Source organism: Scyliorhinus canicula, chromosome 12 (genome assembly GCF_902713615.1).
Source record: "Scyliorhinus canicula chromosome 12, sScyCan1.1, whole genome shotgun sequence".
In the NCBI taxonomy this organism is placed as follows: domain Eukaryota; kingdom Metazoa; phylum Chordata; class Chondrichthyes; order Carcharhiniformes; family Scyliorhinidae; genus Scyliorhinus; species Scyliorhinus canicula.
The window spans coordinates 28733127-28753546 of NC_052157.1; the positions used below are offsets into that span (position 1 = coordinate 28733127).

General features: G+C 45.0%; 1 protein-coding gene across 1 annotated transcript in view; it reads left to right on the forward strand.

Moving 5' to 3' along the window:
* Positions 1-672: 672 nt before the first annotated feature.
* Positions 673-20420, forward strand: part of adam10a (ADAM metallopeptidase domain 10a) — a 184851-nt gene continuing 165103 nt past the window's right edge. Inside the window, exon 1 of the mRNA XM_038812909.1 lies at positions 673-1007. Within this exon, the coding sequence (XP_038668837.1) occupies positions 941-1007 (67 nt within the window). The 5' untranslated portion in view covers positions 673-940. The remainder of the gene's footprint in view (positions 1008-20420) is intronic.

A 20420-nucleotide genomic window follows, 5' to 3' on the forward strand; every position in this document is an offset into this window, starting at 1 on the left:
GACCTCCGATTTAAAATTAACAACTGATCAAGCATCAACTGCCGTTTGTGGAAGAACGTGTGGAAGTGCTTCCGAACATCTCTCTTGAATGGTCTGGCCTTAATTTTTAGACCATGCCCCCTAGTTCTAGAATCTCCAACCGGTGGAAACAGTCATCTACCCTGTCTTTTCCTTTTCATATCTTTGAGACTTTGATCAGTCCGCCCTATAACCATCTAAATTCTAGAAAAAGCAGGCCTAATTTGTATAATATCTCCCTGTTAACCTGACCCCATGAAGTGGACTCATTCACCAGAGGAAGGAGCAGTGCTCCGAAAGCTAGTGTTTGAAACAAACGTGTTGGACTCTAACCGGTGTTGTCAGACCTCTTACTGTGCTGACCCCATGAAGTCCAGGGATCATTCTTGTAAACCTCCCACTCCCGCCAAGGCGAATATGTGCTTCCTTAAGGTGTGGTGCCCAGTGCTCCGAGTGGGCTTTAGCCAGGGGTCAGCAGAGGGGGTGGGAGGGGTGCCGATGCTTCAGATCACAGCCCATCCTCACTTGCACCGAGAATGTTGGTTGAAGTCTCCAATTTGGGCGCAGTCGGAGAGGGGGAATCACGGATCACGACCCCTTTAAGAAGTGAGGCCGGCTCCTTATTTGGCAGCGAGCGGGGGCGGCCGGGGAGCGGCGCTTCCAGGAAGATTCAGTCAGGCAGCGGCTGGCGTCTGGTGCACATCGAGCGGCGGCGTCGAGGAAAGCAACGCAGGGGGCGGGTGAAGAGAGAAAAAAAAAAGGAAGGACGTTTTGACACAACCCAAGATAAAAGAAAACAAAAGCGAAAGAGGGGCCGGAGCGTTGGAGAGTGGACCAGGCGCCGCTTTGAGGAAGCCGCGGAATATTCCAGATTACATCCCGCCGCTTTCCTTTCCTTCCCTGGGGCTGCGGCCCGGGCGGGATGCGGGCGCCGACGATGCTGCTGCTGGCAGCCGGGCTGCTGCTCTCCTGGGCGTCGAGTTTGCGGGGTAAGAAGCCGGGGGTGCTGCGAGCGAGGCTGAGAACCGGGGGGAGAGTCCGAGGCAGAGACCGTGGCCTCGGAGTGAGAGGGCCCGGCGCCGGTTGCCCGGGGTAACCGACACTCGGCACCGACCCTGGGCCGTGCCCCCAGCTTTAAATTTACCAACACACTCTCCATCTCTCTTTCTCAATCTTAATCTCTCCCGGGTCGTTTTTTAAAAAAAATAGATATATTTTTTAATGAATTGCACTCCGGCATTTGGCGAATTCCTCCCCATTTCTCCCACTGTCTATCTCAGACTTTATTTTTACCTCCTTTCACCCCAAAACTTGGATCTCTTTCCTATTGCCTCTTGATTTAAAAAAAATCTCCCTTTTTTTTCCCACCCCCATCCCCGGTAAATAAAAAGAAATTGAAATTTCCTCGACGCCCTGTGTGGGTTGTGAACGCTCCTCTCAGCCTGCAGGTTGCAGCAAGCCGGCGGCACCCAGCATCACATCACCGCCTCTCTCTCTCCTCTCTACCCCCCTCCACCCCTCTCACCGCCTCTCTGCTCCCTGCTCAAATTAAACGGCGAGTGCGGAAAAGGACACGGTTTGAATTTGTAATTCTCCTCTCTGCTGGGAGGTGGGGTAGAGAAGGACGGGTCGGTCGTCCTCCCAAGAGAGGTTTCGGGGCAGTGGCGGAGACCTCGATGGTCCTTTTCCAAGAATTGGCATTTTTTTTCCTTTTGCTGCGGTTTCAAACGCTTTTCCGACTGGTTCGCTTTCGGCCTCATTGTTTGGAGACGAATAGGGTCCCCCCCCCCCCCCCCCCCATACCCGGCTGACAAAGGAACGCGAGACGTGGCGCTGAATGTACACAATGTTTCCTACTCTTGTCAGAAACTAATGCATCTGTCTGGGACTGCTCTCTGTGGGATCTTGTCAGGCGCAACACTGGTAAAGTTGCCAAGTGATTCACCCTCGGCAGTTGCTCAGCCCATGTAGTTCTGGGTGTTTCCATTCCTGGAAAGGTCAGTCAAAAGTTCCCTCCCGCTCCTCATTCTGAGCTGTGACTGTTCTGGGGACAGATGTGGTGGAATAGGAACACAGGAATTAGGAGCAGAAGTAGGCAATTAATAATAATAATCATCACTTATTGTTAAAGAAGTTATTGTGAAAAGCCCCTATTCGGGGAGGCTGGTATGGGAATTGAACCTGTGTTGCTGGCATTGTTCTGCATTACAACCACTGTGCTAAACCAGCCCCATGGCCTGCTCTCACAATTCAATCGGATCATGGTTGATCTCTACCTGGTCTCAAATCCCACTTGTTGCCCAAATCCCTTTAACCTATTTTTAAATTTAAAAAAAATCAGAAATACATCTATCTCCTTCTTGAAATCATTTAATAACTCAGACTCCACCGCACCACGGGGCAGCAAGTTCCACAACTTCACTACCCTCTGCGAGAAGTAGTTCCCCTTCATCTCAGTTCTAAATCTCCTGCCTCTGAGCCGACATCAGTGATCTCTTGTTCTGGATTGCCCAACAAGGGGGAACATTTGGTCTGTTTATCAGTCCCATTTAGTATTTTATATACCTCGATTAGAACCCTCATCCTTCTAAACTCCAGTGAGTATAAGCCCAAACTGTTCAATCTCTCCTTGTACGTCAACCATTTCACCCTGGAATCAATCTGCTGAGCCTCCTCTGAACTGCCTCCAATGTCAGCACATCCTTCCTCAAATAAGGAGACCAAAGCTGGACACAATACTCCAGAAAAGGTCTCGCCAACACTATGCAATTGCAACAGCACTTCTCTACTATTATACTCCAGTGCTTTTGTAATCAACGTTAACATTCCATTTGCCTTTTTTATTACATTCTGTACCTGCGGACCAACTTTCTGCGATTCATGAACAAAGGCACCCAGATCCCTCTGCCCTGGTGCATCTTGAATCTCCTTTCTATTTAGATATTTAGCCTTTCTATTTCTGCAGCCAAAATGGATAACCTCTCACTTATTTACATTAAACTCCATCTGCCGAACTTTGGCTCAATCTTTACCTGTCTGTAAAATCTTTATCTTGCTTTCACTGCCATTTTCCCATTTCTTTGAGTACCATCTGCAACTTTTGCTATGTTACATTCTGTTCCTGCTTTCAGGTCATTTATAATGGCCCTCAAATTTATGTTTTACATAATTGTTGTTGAACAATTACCACAAGGACCTGACAGTTAACTGCAGCCACCTGTGGTGCCACCCCCGGCATTATTGATGTGTTTGAGATTAAAGAAAAGTGAAACTAATTTTAAAATTTTAGGTCTAGCAAGTTCTGGTGCATTTGGATTGGATTGGTTTTATTTATTGTCACATGTACCGAGGTACAGTGAAAAGTATTTTTCTGCGAGCAGCTCAACAGATCATTAAGTACATGGGAAGAAAAGGAAACAAAAGAAAATACATAATAGGGCAACACAAGGTATACAATGCAACTACATAAGCACCGGCATCGGATGAAGCATACAGGGTGTAGTGTTAATGTGGTCAGTCCATAAGAGGGTCATTTAGGAGTCTGGTAACAGCGGGGAAGAAGCTGTTTTTAAGTCTGTTTGTGCGTGTTCTCAGACTTCTGTATCTCCTGCCCGATGGAAGAGTGAGTAAGCTGGGTGGGAGGGGTCTTTGATTATGCTGCCCGCTTTCCCCAGGCAGCGGGAGGTGTAGATGGAGTCAATGGATGGGAGGCAGGTTCGTGTGATGGACTGGGCGGTGTTCACGACTCTCTGAAGTTTCTTGCGGTCCTGGGCCGAGCAGTTGCCATACCAGGCTGTGATGCATCCAGATAGGATGCTTTCTATGCTGCATCTGTAAAAGCTGGTAATGCACCATAGAAAGCATCCTATCTGGCTGCCTCACAGCCTGGTATGGCAGCTGCTCTGCCCACGACCGCAAGAAACTATACCGATCATATTTTCTGTTGTGAGATATGAAATGATACCCTGGGAAAGATACCCATGAATTTGGTACGATCCATTTACTACAGGAATATTAAAGAGGCTTGGTTGAGACTGCCCTGCATGTGGTGATATACATTTTAGTGTTCCCTGTTTTCTAGAATTGCCATTGTCTTTTTGGTGAAGCTGTTTCCTCTGTGATAAATGTTCTGAAACAGGGCAGCATGGTGGCTCAGTGGGTTAGCCGAGGTCCCAGGTTCGATCCCGCCTCTGGGTCAATGTCTGTATGGAGTGGGCACGTTTTCCCCGTGTTTGTGAGTTTCGCCCCCACAACCCAAAAATGTGCATGCTTGGTGGATTGGCCACACTAAATTGCCCCTTAATTAGAAAAAATGAATTGGGTACTCTAAATTAAAAAAAAAAAAATGTTCTGAACAATAAGGCGCACTGAAGTCACAATGAGGTCTTGTTCTGTCTGTTAGCTTTAACAGAGTCATCAGACTCGAAACATTAGCTCTCTCCCTACAGATGCTGCCAGATCGGCTGAGATTTTCCAGCATTTTCTCTTTTGTTTCAGATTCGAGCATCCGTAGTAATTTGCTTTTATCAGAGGCCTTGCTCTGTACAGGCGATGTGAAAAGAGGTCTCTGCGTAACAGTAGAAAGCTTTTTGATCGTATTATTTGGCTTCTTGGATGGCTCGGTGGCACAGTGGTTAGCTGACTCACGGCGCCGAAGACCCGCGTTCGATCCCGGCCCCGGTTCACTGCTAGTGTGGAGTTTGCACATTTGCCGTGTCTGTGTTGGTCTTGCCCCCACAACCCCAAAATACGCAGGGTAGGTGAATTGACCATGCTAAATTGCCCCTTAATTGGGAAAAAAAATGGAGTACTCTTAAGTTTATTTTTTTAAAAAACCATTTAACCTCTCCTCCATAATGCAGAACGAAGTTATATTGTATCAATCCACTAACTTTTGGAGCTTGGTTCCCCTGATGTTCCAAGGATGTATTTACTTAGTACAATGCTTAAAATTATTTTGAAGTGTGTTACATTGGAAATGGGATTGGTTCGCTCAGTTGGTCAGATAGCTTGTGTGATTCAGAATAATGGCAATAGCGTGGGTTCGATTTCCTATTCCAGTTGAAGTGGACTTGGGACCTGCCTGCTCACCCTGCAACTGAGGGTAAAAGGTCATGTCCGCTGACTGACGAGAGGGACAGCTTGGAATGAAGCACCAGAAGACAATGAGTCCATGAACCTGCCTTCAGGCAGGGTACTTGTGCAATGAAACATTGGAAATAGCATACAACTGGATATGGGAAAGCTTATGGCAGGCTACAGTTTTTCTGGATTTCTCAGTATTTTTGGAATAGTGTGCGAATTAATCTTGTAACACAGGCAACATTGTTATATGGGGGGGGGGGCAGCACGGTGGCCTAGTGGTTAGCACAACTGCCTCATGGCACTGAGGCCCCAGGTTCGATCCCGGCTCTGGGTCACTGTCCGTGTGGAGTTTGCACATTCTCCCCGTGTCTGCGTGGGTTTCGCCCCCACAACCCAAAAATGTGCAGAGTTGGTGGATTGGCCATGCTAAAATTGCCCCTTAATTAGAAAAAATAATTGGCTAATCTAAATTTATATTAAAAAAAACACAACATTGTTATATGGGTCTCTCCCTCTGTTCCCCATGAGATTGCACAGTAGTTTTTATATCCTGACATTTCCTGTTATTATTTTCCACCCATTTCTGTTTCTCCCCACAATGAGAGGAAGTCTTAATTCCTTCAGGACTCGGTTACGTGGGAAAGCCTTTTCAGTCAAAATAAGCCAGATGCTATCTTTAAAGCTTGATTCTCTCTGAAGATGTTCATGTGCAGGGATATTTAAAAAAAAAAAAATTGATCTATGTTCTGTACTTTCAGAGAATGCAGTTTATTAAAATTAAAAACTAATCATGCTGAGGATGTATTTTTATTATCATTGGCAGGAAATGAGTGCTAAATTTCCAGCAAAGCTAACTCCTGATGTGAGGTTTTCAAAGAACAAGAGCTTTCTAATGAATTAATGTAGTTTCAGATTTTTAGTGGTGCAACTTTAGGCTTGAGTGTGGAGTGGAATTGTGTAGGTATGTGGCAAGTGATCTTCGACTTCCCCAGTTTGTAGCTAACAGAATATGTTTGCCCCTTTATTAAAGACTGCGGTGATAATAAAAACGTGCATAAATCTGTAAGGATGATTGTTTAGATGAGTCGTAACATTGCTGTTCAATATCCAAAGTTCAATATCCTTGGTGAAAAAGCAGTTTGTCCTTTTTCAACTGAAATTTGATTTGGATGGCAGAAATCCTCTTTGAATATTTGTTAGGTGTTCTCCATTTTTCTTTGATTCTGCTGCTTACCTCCCCACATACCGATGATGTTAAGTTGGTACGTAAGCATGGTTAATCATGTTGTATTTATTTATTGATGCCAGCGACGGAGAATTTTGATTATTCTTCTGACGAGCCTGTGCTGCTTTTGTAAACTTCAAGACATGAGAAACAGTGATTTTGTGTTAGTAATCAAATATTTCCTGTTTACATCCAGCAAAGAAACACCAAGATGCTTTTGTTTTGTTTTTTTTTAAATTTAGTGTACCCAATTCATTTTTTCCAATTAAAGGGCAATTTAGCATGGCCAGTCCACCTACCCCGCAAAATTTTGGGTTGTGGAGGCGAAACTCACACAAACACGGGGATATTGTGCAAACACCACGGTGACAGTGACCCAGAGCCAGGATCGAACTTGGGACCTCAGTGTCGTGAGGCAGCAATGCTAACCACTGAGTCACCATGCTGCCCTTGCTTTTGTTTCTTATGGGTGTAAAGATAATAGATATGCTTGAGGGTTTAGCTGCATGGTATTCAGAATGAAATAAAATATTTTAGTTTGTGCCTATTTTTGGGGTAGACTTCCAGGAATGTATTTTTGATTATCGTTGGTGGGGAATGTACGAGCAACATGGTGCTCACGATTAAGCCTGTATCTACAATACTCGAGTATTGGCAGTCATCTTCACTGGCCTTGAGCATGACATTTTAAGGAAGACACTTTGGATCTGAGGAGTACTGTACTGTGGAGCTCCCACATCCTTTGAATGCGACGTTAAACCAAGGCCCTATCTGCTTGATCGGGTCCATTTTAAAAGATTTTGTGGCACTATTTCGAAGATTAGTTATCCCTGGTATCCTGGTCAATTTTTATCTCTCAATTGACATCACAAAAAAAATTGTCTTGATATCACATTGTAGTTGGCGTGTGTTTTCTACATGCATGTTGACCATGCCATATTTTGTACAATACAACTGACTAATTAATTGGTTGTAAAGCGACGTCCACTGGCCATGAAAAACACTTGGTTTCGTTGGGTGGAGAGGGGGAATTGGAAACATTGTCCAAGCCTTTTCTCCCTGTGTGCATTTTCCATCAGGATCACTTGATAGTGACCCGAAATGAGATCCCTGACTGATTTCCTGCTGACTTTTCCTCCTCTTCAAAGCTAACAGTCCATGGTGATAGCCAAACTGCCATGCTGTCCAAAACCCCCCATTTTCTTCACATGATGAGCTCTAGCGTCTAGCACACTATCACATAAATTAATATGCCAGAGCCATTAAACCTTGAGCTTTAATTTTCCGTGATGACCTTTAACGTGGCACCTTTTATTAAACACTTTCTGGAAATCCAAATGCAGTGCATGTACAGATATCTTTCTGTCCACAAGCTGTGGCCAAGTTAATATGCTTACATTCGTTTAGAAAGGTGTGCTCTCCTTTTTCCAGCCTCTCTCCCCTTCCCTTAAATTTGGATGGTTCTGTCATTGTCATGCTTAGAATTTTGCAACTATGTCATAGTACAACAAATCACAGTAATCCATTGATAAGCAAGAATCTACCAAGGACAGTAAGTGGGCACAAAAGTCAATAGTTACATTATTCAGAAACAATGAAAGTGGTTGTTGTATGGTGAATCAAGGTTATCTAAGCAGAGATTGAGGATTGAGCATGGTGTTTGTGGCTCAGCAATGCACCTGATAGTGCATTTTAGCTACAAGGAGAAACCTGTTTTGTTTTCTTTTAGTGGTATTATTCTAATTCTGTCTTTAAGCCTGTTCAGTGTACCATTTTCTTAGCTGGAAAGTGGCCTGCTTCCAGTCTGCTCATCAAGGTCGTTCTAACAGTTGCAAACAGACAAGTTTGCTTGCCAAAGTATTGTTTCCCTCCAAGGTGGGAAATGCCTAGTCTCCACTTGACCTCCCAGCAGAGAGTGCAGCCAAGCTAATCATGAGGTGCGGGATTGTGGCCGAGGGTCTTAATCCGGTTGCATTGAATTGTCCGGCTGTAACACCATGTATGTCTATCTTTAGGGTAGAGTGCGGGAGCATTAGGAGCCCCCAAAGCTCCAGTCTGAAAGAGAAAAGTTTCATGTGACGACAGGGAGAAAGCAAGAGAAGGAATAGGTATTGGAAGTCGCATGCAGCTTGGAGATTTTTCCTTGATTCTGTAATTCCTAGAGCAGCTATTACTGGTTTTTACTGCATAATCCGGTATGCAGTATCAAATTTTCTTTCTGAAGATTACTTGTTACATGAAATATTTTTAAAGTGACAGACGCATACCTCTGATGACTTAAAGGGGAGATCAAGAATTACGGTAGATGCCTGCATTGAATGTGGGTGAATTGGTGTTTTTCACATCTGATTTGCCAGTAGATTTATATTGTTTTCCTATGCTAGTCTCGCTGAACTCCAGTTAGCACCTGATATAATAGTGACAGCAGTTGTGTGTGGGAAAGAAACCGAGGAATAAGTAACCTTGTACATTGTGAAAGGTCGGCCAACTGGACACCTTTGTACATGGATGCTGGAAACAGGGAGCTGGTAATGACCATTTGTGATGAATGAAGTATTATGACCATGTTGTAGGGAGTTATGCTGTAAGTCTATTCTTTGAATGTAATCTAATTTTGAAATCTACATACTATTTAACTGGAACGATGATGGATAGTTCATAATTTTCCTCTGTCATTTGCCTTATTGGTATTCAGACAACACTTGGAAGGGAAATTTTGTATGGATGAGAAGTGATGCTTCATGGAATGCTAGTGTGGTCTCTCAGCCAAAAATGAACTGCAGAATCCTGAAATATTAATGCTGTTCTTTTTCCTTAAGTTGTTCCTGTGAGTTTTAGGCCATTTTTCATTGGCATATGGACAGGCAGTACCTGCAGTACCTATTCCTGAGTTTGGAAGCAGCTATGTTGCTGTGTGGTATTGTAAAGATTGCACAGCATGTACATAAGCCTATTCATCTGTAAGATGATGCTGCAGCAGCTGTTAAATTCTGTGAGAATAGACTGCAGTTTTCCATGGCATGCATGTTGCTATTAATCATTGTAATTTTTTAAATTACTTTCTCAGTGGAGCCCTGTATGATCTGCATGTTCCCCTGTAACTTTGACCAGCACTGCTTGAGAGGGGTTCATAAGGAAGTTGAATGGAAAATGTAGGCATGGCATAGACAGGCAATGCTGCAAGATTTTTCTCTGAAGTTGAATTTATGACTACTTTTCTCTTTATAGGTGTTAGCCTGGAAGCTGTTGGTAGCACTCTCACTTCCTTGTCAGGTTGTGGGTTCCATACCATACCCCTCTAGACATTTGGGCGCATAGTTTCAGACGGTAATTCAGTGCAGGGTTGCGAGCATTCTGCGCACACAGTAATGCCATCTTTTGGATGATGTGAAACCGCATCCCTGTCCAGGCATCTTGAGTTGATGTTAAAATTCTCTCCGTGCTATTGGAGGGGTCTCCATAGATTATTTGGTCCATTTGTTTCACTTGTCTTTGGGTGCAAATATATATTATAAATATTGAGTACCCAATTCATTTTTTCCAATTAAGGGGCAATTTAGTGTGGCCAATCCACCTAACCTGCGCATCTTCGGGTTGCGTGGGTGAAACCCACGCAGATATGGGGCGAATGTGCAAACTCCACATGGACAGTGACCCAGGGCCGGAGTCGAACCCGGGTCCTCAGTGCCGTAGGCAGCAGTGCTAATCACTGTGCCACCCATGCGTGCATTTCCGAACATTACAACAGTGGCAGAAAATGGTGCTCAGAGGCAAATCTTTATTGCACTGGCATGGTTGGGACCTGAAACGCGCTCCACAACCCAAAGATGTGCAGGTTAGGTGGATTGGCTACGCTAAATTGCCCCTTAATTGGAAAAAATGAATTGGGTACTCTAAATTTATATTTTTTAAAAAACTGATTGGCCTCCTATTCTGTATCCTTCAAAAATTCGTCATTGACTGTTGAGCACTTATGGACATTCTGAGGTCATGATGAGCATTTTCCTTTTGTTTGCTTTTATCCGTTACCTCCGATTGAGTAGTTTGTATTGTATTTAATGATTGGTAATATAAAATTGGAAACTTAAATTGATTGTTTTAATTGATTTAGTACTTGTTCAATCAATTACCCATATCTGGCTATGATGTGGAGATACCGACGTTGGACTTGGGCAAGCACAGTAAGAAGTCTTACAACACCAGGTTAAAGTCCAACAGGTTTGTTTCAAACACTAGCTTTTGGAGCACTGAAGAGATATGTTCCAGAAACGTGTGTGTATATATAGACAAATTCAAAGATGCCAGACAATGCTTAGAATGCAAGCATTTGCAGGTAATCAAGTCTTTACAGATCCAGAGATGGGGGTAACCCCAGGGTAAAGAGGTGTGAATTGTCTCGAAGCGTGGTGCATTGGCGAGACCATGCAGACGCTGCGACAACGGATGAACGGACATCGCGCAACAATCACCAGGCAGTAATGTTCCCTTCCAGTCGGGGAACACTTCAGCAGTTAAGGGGCATTCAGCCTTTGATCTCCGGGTAAGCTTTCTCCAAGGGGGCTTTCAGGACGCGCAACAACGCAGAATCGCTGAGCAGAAACTTGTAGCCAAGTTCCGCACAGATGAGTGCGGCCTCAACCAGGACCATGCAAAATCCTATCAACTGTCCTGGTTTGAGACAATTCACACCTCTTTAACTTGGATTCGCATTAACCTGTTGTTGTATGACTTCTTAACATATTTGGCTGTTAACGTTGAACAAAATAAGAGGTACAAAACAAATTGCACAACTAACACCAATACCAGCATCTTCCCCTCAATGCACTTAATCAGAGACAATCTGAAACTGAATCAATTAAAATGAGAAATAAGATTTCAAGGGACAGCTACTTGGAAGCAAGATGTGAATGAGCTCAGCAAATCAGGCACTTTATTCCTATGTTTGTTAATTGGCACAATCTGTTCAGATCACTCGTAGGGCCTTAAGCTATAATTGTAAGGTGGTAGCACAGAAGGAAATGACCATATTGACTCTGAAGATAATATGTATGCCCCAAAGATGCCTACTCTGTTGAGGTTTGGTCAGACAGCCTATTTATGGTTCTGGACTGCTGGTAATTCTGGGTTCAGTTTGTTGGCTAGAATGGTTTCTATCTGAGTACTAAGGGCTGAAAAAAGTCCAAGATACTGAAATGTTTATACAATTGAACTGATTATTAAAAAAAAGGGAAATAGTTAAATGCGTGAAAAGAAAATGGAATAATGCCATGTGTTAAATGCAAGTACATATACTAATTGTATAAGAGGGTGGCACGGTGGTGCAATGATTAGAACTGCTGCCTTACGGCACCGTGGACCTGGGTCCAATCCTGGCCCTGGGTCACTGTCCATGTGGAGTTTGCACATTCTTCCCATGTCTGCGTGGGCCTCACCCCCGCAACCCAAAGATGTCTGGGTAAGTGAATTGGCCACGCTAAACTTCTTCTCCTAGAAAAAAGTAATTGGGTACTTATTAAATTTACATTAAAAATTAATTGTATAACAAAAGATAAACACAGGTAATTTGGCCTAGCCAGTTCATGCGGGCATTTCCTTTCCATGTGAACAAAATTCTTGTCACTTGTGCTAATTTGCTGTATTCCTTCTATCTACCTATCTAACGTTGATGTCAGTTAGCTGAGATGGCTAATTCGTGACACCCAACAGCACGGGTTCAATTCCATGAGGTTATTCAACCTTCTCAACCTTGCTCCTGCCTGATGTGTGGTGACCCTCTTGTTAAATCACCACCACTCAGTTCTCAAAAGACAGAGCAGCCTATGGTCCTCTGGGACTCTGGCAACATTTACATGTTTTTGATGTAGTTTTTGCCTTAATGACTAATCCTGAAAGTGAACTACTGAGCTTTCTCAGTGAAATTTCACTTGTCCTCTTAATCATTCTTCACCCCGTAACTCCTGGAAATAATGTTTCCATTTATTCTGTCCCATCCTTGCAGTGCCAGATTGTACATTGTTCTGTAACTGAGGTCTTAGGGTTTTACTTAGGTTCATCATTCTGTCTGATTTTACATTGCCTTGAAATACACCTCCCATTTTGCTTAGCATTATTAATGACTATTAACCTGAGGTAGTGTTTTAAATTTTTGACCCCCCCCCCCCCCCCCCCCACCGCCTGCCAAATCTTTCACCAAACAGCATAATTCCAATCAAAGTGAAATTACTGTTTTAAAACTAAATTTCATGACCTCACACTTGATTGTGTTCAGCTGTCTGCAATATTTTAAAGCTTGTTTCCTCTGTCTTTGCAGTTTCCTCTGATATTTTAAAGAAGTAACTACTTCCCATTTTTATATTGTCTTCGAATGTTAACACCACTCCCTTTAAACCTATATTAAAATCAATACACACAAGAAGCAGAAATGATGCAGAATTGAACAATGCAAACTTATAATAATAGTAATCTTTATTAGTGTCACAAGTATGCTGACATTTACAATGCAATGAAGTTACTGTGAAAATCCCCTAGTTGCCACACTCCGGCGCCTGTTCGGGTACACAGAGGGAGAATTCAGGATATCCAATTCACCTAACTAGCGCATCTTTCGAGACTTGTGGAAGGAAACCCGAGCACCCGTAGGAAACCCACACGGATACGGGGAGAACATGCTGACTCTGCACAGACAGTGACCCAAGCCAGGAATCGAACCCGGCTCCCTGGCGCTGTGAAGCAACAATGCTAACCACTGTGCTACCGTGCTCAGACCACTCTGGAAAAACTGCCCTTTACTCGCACCCTTATTTCTCATTAACTTTTAATCCGCTTTACTGTCTTGCCTCTTATTCCAAACCTGTTCATCTTCCCAGTAATATTCTTGAGCAGAGTAAGCAGTTTGAAATGAGGAAGCATTGTACTGAGCCAATAAACTTAGTACTTTTCAGGTTGGCTGAGTCACATTGTCACTGAATAGAGTGTTTGACCATGTTGTCTGACCGTGTTGTCTATGATGTGAATTTTTATGATTCATGCTGCCTCATACTTCAGTTTAAGCACGTTTCTCTGGAACATGTCATCGGTTAGAGTACTGAATGGAGGGTGCTATCACGGCCTATCGTTCATTAGCCATTTGTAGCAGAATTTAATTTATTTGATTTGATTTATTATTGTCACGTATGAGTATACAGTGAAAAGTATTGTTTCTTGCATGCTGTACAAACAATGCATACCATACATAGGGAAGGAAGGAGAGACTGCAGAATATACTTTACAGTTATAGCAAGGTGTAGAGAAAAGATCAACTTAATACGAGCTAGGTCCATTCAGAAGTCTGATAGCAGTAGGGAAGAAGCTGTTCTTGAGTCGGTTGGTATGTGACCTCCAACTTTGGTATCTTTTTCCTGACGGAAGAAGGTGGAAGAGACTATGTCTGGGGTACGTGGGGTACTTAATTATGCTGGCTGCCTTTCTGAGGCAGCGGGAATTATAGATAGTCAATGGATGGGAGGCTGGTTTGCATGATGGACTGGGCTACATACACAATCTTTTGTAGTTTCCTGCGGTCTTGGGCAGAGCAGGCTCTATACCAAGCTGTGATACAGCCAGAAAGAATGCTTTCTATGATGCATCTGTAGAAGTTGGTGAGGGTCGTAGCTGACAGGCCAAATTTCCTTAGTCTTCTGAGAAAGTAGAGTCGTTGGTGGGCTTTCTTAACTATAGTGTCGGCATTGGGGGGACCAGGACAGGCTGTTGGTGATCTGTACACCTGAAAACTTGAAGCTCTCAACCCTTTCTACTTTGTTCCCATTGATGGAGACATGCTCATGTTCTCCACTACGCCATAATATAACCAGCAGGGTCTGGTTTAGCTCACCAGGCTAAATCGCTGGCTTTTCAAGCAGGCCAGCAGCACGGTTTGATTCCTGTACCAGCCTCCCCAGACAGGCGCTGGAATGTGGCGACTAGGGGCTTTTCACAGTAACTTCATTGAAGCCTACTCGTGACAATAAGTGATTTTCATTTCATATTATAATATAACATATTAGAGGGTGTGACATAGCCGATCTGCTATAACTTGTACTTTTAAATAATGGCAATCAAGGGGCACCCGTTGATACCTTAGTAAATGCAGGGAAGATTAGATAATTGTAGATGATAAATGACGAATCAGTAATCCCATGCCTATCTAATTGTGTGCTACATTTGTTTCTTTCTCTCAAATATTCCTGCCTGTAGGTGAGAGCATTCAGCAACCTTGAACTGTGGACTGTTGTGTTACGAATATCTAATTTGATCATTTATATATTTTAGGAGTATAATTATTAGCCTAGGAATTGAAATTTTTCAATGTAGGATAAATGAAAACTCTTGTCTTAAGAAGCTGGTAAGTAAAGCTAAAGTAATTGCAAATTGAAGGGTCGGCAATTTTTGTTGGTAATGTCATAGTAGGTAGTATATGCAAGCAAAAGTAGAAATCCGGAAATTGGAAGGTTATATTTCACACCCGTTGACCTGTAAAGAGAAAATTATTTACATTTAGTTGCCTGTTGAGGGAAAAACATACTGCATTTAGATTTAGTTACATTCTGACAAAAAGGAGTAATGTATAGCTGGTGTTTTCTATGTTGCAGTGGTGAGATGCAACTATATGGGGCGGGAGTGCAGCCAGATTGTGATCATCAATTAAAAGGTTCTGGAGTATGAATTTGCTTACGACACCATTTTAACGTAGCTTATAAGCACCATTTGTATAATCCTTGTAAATTAATTAAGTAGATTTTCTTGAACAATTAAGGTGAGGGTGGCATGTGGTGCAGTGGTTAGCACTGGTACTGCGGCGCTGAGGACCCAGGTTCGAATCCCGGCTCTGGGTCACTGTCCGTGTTGGAGTTTGCACATTCTCCCCATGTTTGCGTGGGTTTCACCCCCACAGTCCAAAGATGTGCAGGGTAGGCAAATTGGCCATGCTAAATTGCCCCTTAATTGGAAGAAATAATTGGGCACTCTAAATTTATAAAGAAAAAAAAAGATAAAAATTTTGGTTCATGGGTGATGCTGAACTTGCATTCTGCTTTGAATGTGAATAAAGAAAGTTTGGAATTGGACTAAATTGTCGTAGTTTGTGAGATTTTATGAAACCTGGAATCCTGATTTTCTGAGTTTATTTATGTCCAGTTATTTTTTTTTTTCATCAGCTGCTTCCCACCCTTTCCCTAGTACACCAGGCCAAACTTGTTTTTTAAAAAAAAAAGTATTTTATTCCAAACATGTTCAAGAATACAAAAACACGGGTGGCGCAGTGGTTAGCAGTGCCGCCTCATGATGCTGATGACCCAGGTCCGATCCTGGCCCCAGGTCACTGTCTGTGTGGAGTTTGCACATTCTCCCCATGTCTGCGTGGGTCTCACCCCCACAACCCAAGGATATGCAGGGCAGTTGGATTGGCCACGCTAAATTGTCCCTTAATTGGAACAAATATAATTCGGCACTCTAAATTAATAAACACACACAAATCAATAGCATTCTCCACACCGCCACAATTCCCAGTTTGTATAATTTCTCCCCCCCCCCCCTTTTCACCCTTTATCTTTTGCCATCCCGTGACAAACAATTCCTCAAACATTGTCATGAACAGTCCCCACTGTGTCTTAAAGCCCTCCGCTGATGCCCTCAATTTAACCTTGATCGTTTCCAGCCGAAGGAAGTCACAGATCATTTATATCACACAGATCCCCCAGCCAGGCCACCACCCGTCTGCAGCACCGCTGACAGCCGAACCAGCTATATCTTTGGCCGGGCATTTAGAGAGGCGAAGGCCAAGACATCGGCCCTCTTCCCCTCCACCAGCTCTGGCATTTCTGACACCCCAAAGATTGCCACCATTTGGTCTGGCCTGACCTCTACTCCCACAGTTTTCTTTTTTGTTGTATAAATTTAGAGTATCCAATAATTTTTCTTTCGAATTAAGGGACAATTTAGTGTGGCCAATCCACCTACCCTGGACATCCTTTGGATTGTGGGGTAAGACTCACGCAGACACTGGGAGAATGTGACCCTCAAAAGCTCCCTAGATGTGACCTGCCGCAGTAACTGGTTGCCAGCATCCCCGTCCCCGTTCCTAAACCTCCACGAATCCACTGTCCCATGCGTTCCATCAACCCTCCTAGCTCTTTCGCCATCCTCAACCTTCCCATTGTCTTGGGGGCTCGACGTACCCACCCTCTGTTCCAACACACGGTTGAAATCAGACCCCATTATCTTTTTTCAAAAATATTTTTATTGCCGTTTTCAACTTTAGCAGTATAACAGTTTGACGTTTAAGGAACATGTTATTTACAAAGCAACAGCTCCAGTGTGTCTGATATTTACAAGCCATTTTATGTCATGTGTCCAAAAGTGTTTACAAGCCAGGTCTGCCAGCCAATCTGCAGCTCTCGGTGATGCTGCCGATGGCCAGCCGAACAGGATTCTCCGGCGTGCGATTAGGGATACAAATGCCAGGATGTCGGCCCTCTTCCCCGTATGAAAGACTGGCTGGTCCAATACCCCGAACACTGCCACTCTTGGGCACGGCTCCACTCTCACCTCCACAACCTTGGACATCACCTTGACGAAAGCTGTCCAGAACCTGACATGTCTGGGGCATGCCCAGAACTTGTGGGTGTGGTTGGCTGGGCCTGTTAACATTTGTTCTCAACCTCCGGGAAGAATCTCATTTGGGTTCTAGTTAGGTGGGCTCTGTGCACCACTTTAACTGCATAAGGCTTAGTCTAGCGCAGGAGGTGGAGGAGTTGGCTCTTGTCAGTCCTTCGCTCCAGAGTCCCCAACCCACTTCCGTCTGCAGTTCATCCGACTATTTCCGTCTAATTTTGTCCAGTGGTAGTCTTGCCCTGTCTCGTAACTGTCTCACATGTTCCCACAGTCCCCCACCCTCTTTCCTTCTTGTCCGTGTTGATTACCTCCTCTAGGAGAGTGTCTCTCGTGGCCTTGGGGTACCTTGCTGTCTGCTTACGGAGAAAGTGTTTAATTTGGTAATGCCTCCACTCCTGTCGTGTTCGTAGCTCCAGGTCCTCTGTTAGTTCGTCTAAGGTCGTGATTCTGTCCCCTATGTAGAGGTCCCTAACCGCTAACGTCCCCACCCGTCCTGTCTCCATTTTGTGAAGATGGTGTCAAGCATGGCCGGTGGGAATTTGTGGTTGCCGCAGGTGGGGGCCGTGAAGAACATCTTGGTTAAGCCGTAATATTGCCTCATTTGATTTCATGTCATCAATGTGGCTACCATAAGTGGGCTGGATGTGTGCTTTGATTGGGGGGGGGGGGGGGGGGATGATAGCGCTACTGTGGCAGTGCTCAAAGGGTCATTCCCTTGCAGGAGAACTCCTCCAGCCTCACCTATTCTGTGGTTGGCTCTCGTATCCATCCCCTCACCCTTTCGGCTTTGGCTGCTCAGTGGTAGTACTGTAGGTTCGATAAGGCTAGACCGCCCATATTTTTCCTCCTTTGCAGCATTGACTTGGGTATCCTCTGCTTCTTACCCCTCCTCCCCTTCCGCTCTCTCTCTAGGGGATGAAGATCAGTATGGATCTCAACAGGGAGAGGAACCTCAGCAGTACATTCATTTTGATTGTCTACTCTCTCCCCGCCAGGGAAAGCGGAAGTGCATCCCATCTCTGCAGGTCCTTTTTTACTTCCTCCGCCGTCGGGTTCCTGGATCTGTGTCCAGTCATGGGCCATCTGGATCCCCAGGTCGCGGAATTTGTTTTGGGCTAGTTTAAATGGTAGTCTCTCCAGCTCTGTCCCTCTGCCCTTCGGGTTCACCGGGAATGCCTCACTCTTGCCCAGGTTGAATTTGTAGCCCAAGAGGGCTCTGAACTCTCTAAGAAGTTGCATGATTGCTTTTAGGCCATTCTGCATGTCAGAGAAATAGAGGGGCAGGCAACCTGAATAGAGTGAAACTGTGCTCTCTGCCCCTTCTTTGCATATCCTTCCAGCTTTTTGCGCGTAGCAGAGTATTCGGCAGTAATTCAATTGCCAGGGAAAACAAGAGCAAGGACTGTGGGCGTCCCTGACATGTGCCTCTGCAGCTGGAAGTATTCAGAGCTGGTGGTGTTGGTACGAACGCTCGCGTTGGGGGCATTGTACAGGAATTTCACCCATGAAGTGAATCCTGTCCCAAGCCCAAAGGGCTCCAGCACCTCTATGAGGTACTTCCATTCGACTCGGTCGAAGGCCTTTTCGGCGTCCAGGGAAACTATCAACTCTGGTGTTCCCTCCCCCAGATGGGGTGATTATTAAATTCAGCAGCCACCTGATGTTTGCAGTTAGCTGTACAGCCTTGACAAAGCCCGTCTGGTCCTCTGCGCAGCTCTCCAGTCTCTTGGCCAGTAGCTTTGCTAGTATCTTCGCCTCTACATTCAGCAGTGAAATGGGTCTATATGATCCACATTTCATCGGGCCCTTGTCTTTTTTGGATATCACCGATATCGTGGCCTGTGTGAGTGCATATCCAGTCCATCGATGAATCATTTCGTCGTCTCCTCTGCATTTTGGGGGGAGGGGTGTTTGGCGGTGTACAGCCCTCGCTAGAATGTCTCAAATATTTGGTTGATCTCTTTTTGCTCAATTACCAGTCTCCTCTTCTGTCCTTTACCTGCACTACTTCCCTCGTGGCTGCCTGCTTTCTCAGCTGGTGAGCCAGTAGGCAGTCTTTTCCCTGTGTTTATAGAAGGTCCCCCATGTCTGGTGGAGTTGGTGCACTGCTTTCCTGGTTGATAGCATTTGTAGATTTTTCCTCTCTGCCAGAAGCTCTTTGGTCAGGACCTCAGAGTATTTACAGTCGACCTCCAGGAATGGAGTCAATCAGTTGTTGGCTGGCCACCCTCTCTTCCCTATTTCTTGGTGCCTTGTCGGCTATAATCTCTCCCCTAATCACCACCTTTACTGCCTCCCAGAACATGGAAGGTGAGACTTCTCCGATCCGGTTGTTTGTAACATACTCGCCTGTGATATTTTCTGGCAGAAGACCTGATCGGCCAATAGGTCTGTGCCCAACCTCCACTTGGGTGCTGGGCATTACTCGTCTCCAACCTCCCATCCATATAATGTGCAGCGTGGTTGGCGATAACTATCACTGAGTATTGCGCTCTTGCCATTCCTGGAAGCACTGCTTTCCCTACTAAAAAGAAGTCTCTTCTTGAGTATGCCTTGTGGATCAGCGAAAGAACGAGAATTCCTTCTTCCTGGGTGCAGGAATCCCCATGGGCCCACCGCCCCACCTGCACCACATGTCCATCCTTTTCCCCAGGGATTCAATCAGTCTGTCAATGGGTCCCGCACACAGTGGAAGCCAGTCGGTGCGTGTCAATGTCGCAGATTTCCGCCATGGTCTTTTTTTATGAAGCCTGTGTCGTCTCAGTCCGGTGCATACACATTAAACAGTACTCCCGGTGCCCCATCTAGGATACCGCTGACGATGAGGTACTGTCCGCCTTGGTCCGTAACCGCCTTTGTTGCTGTGAACCTCGTCCTCTTACTAATCAAGATGGCTACTCTCCTAGCCCTCATCCCGTAGCATGAATGGTACGTCTGTCCCACCCAGCCCTTTCTGACCCGCAGTTTGTCCTTCTCCCTCGGGTGAGTTTGATGTCAGCTTTCAGGCTTCTCAGATGGGCGAAGACTCTGGATCTTTTCACCGGCCATTAAGTCCCCTAACATTCCAGGTGATAATCCTGGTGGGGGGGACTTTGTTTCCCTGCTCCTGCGGGATCAACTATACTTGCCTGCCCTGCACTCCAACGTTTCCCTTTGCTGGGGGGCCGCACAAAATGGCCATGGTTACTGTTGTCACCATGAGACCGGGCCCCTGCAGTCCGGAGTTTCCCTTTGTCTAGGGGGCACCCAACATTGCTGCCAACTATGTGTATGCCACATGGGTGCACCCCGCACTCTGGGGTTTCCCTTTGTTTGGGGACCCTCCAAAATGGCTGCTCGTGGTGCTATCTTTTTTCCTCAGCCTGTACCTCCCCTGCAAGGCCTGGTTGATGCTCAACTCCGTTTTCCTTCTCTGTTCCTTTTGTGTCTTCGTGCATCTCCTTTC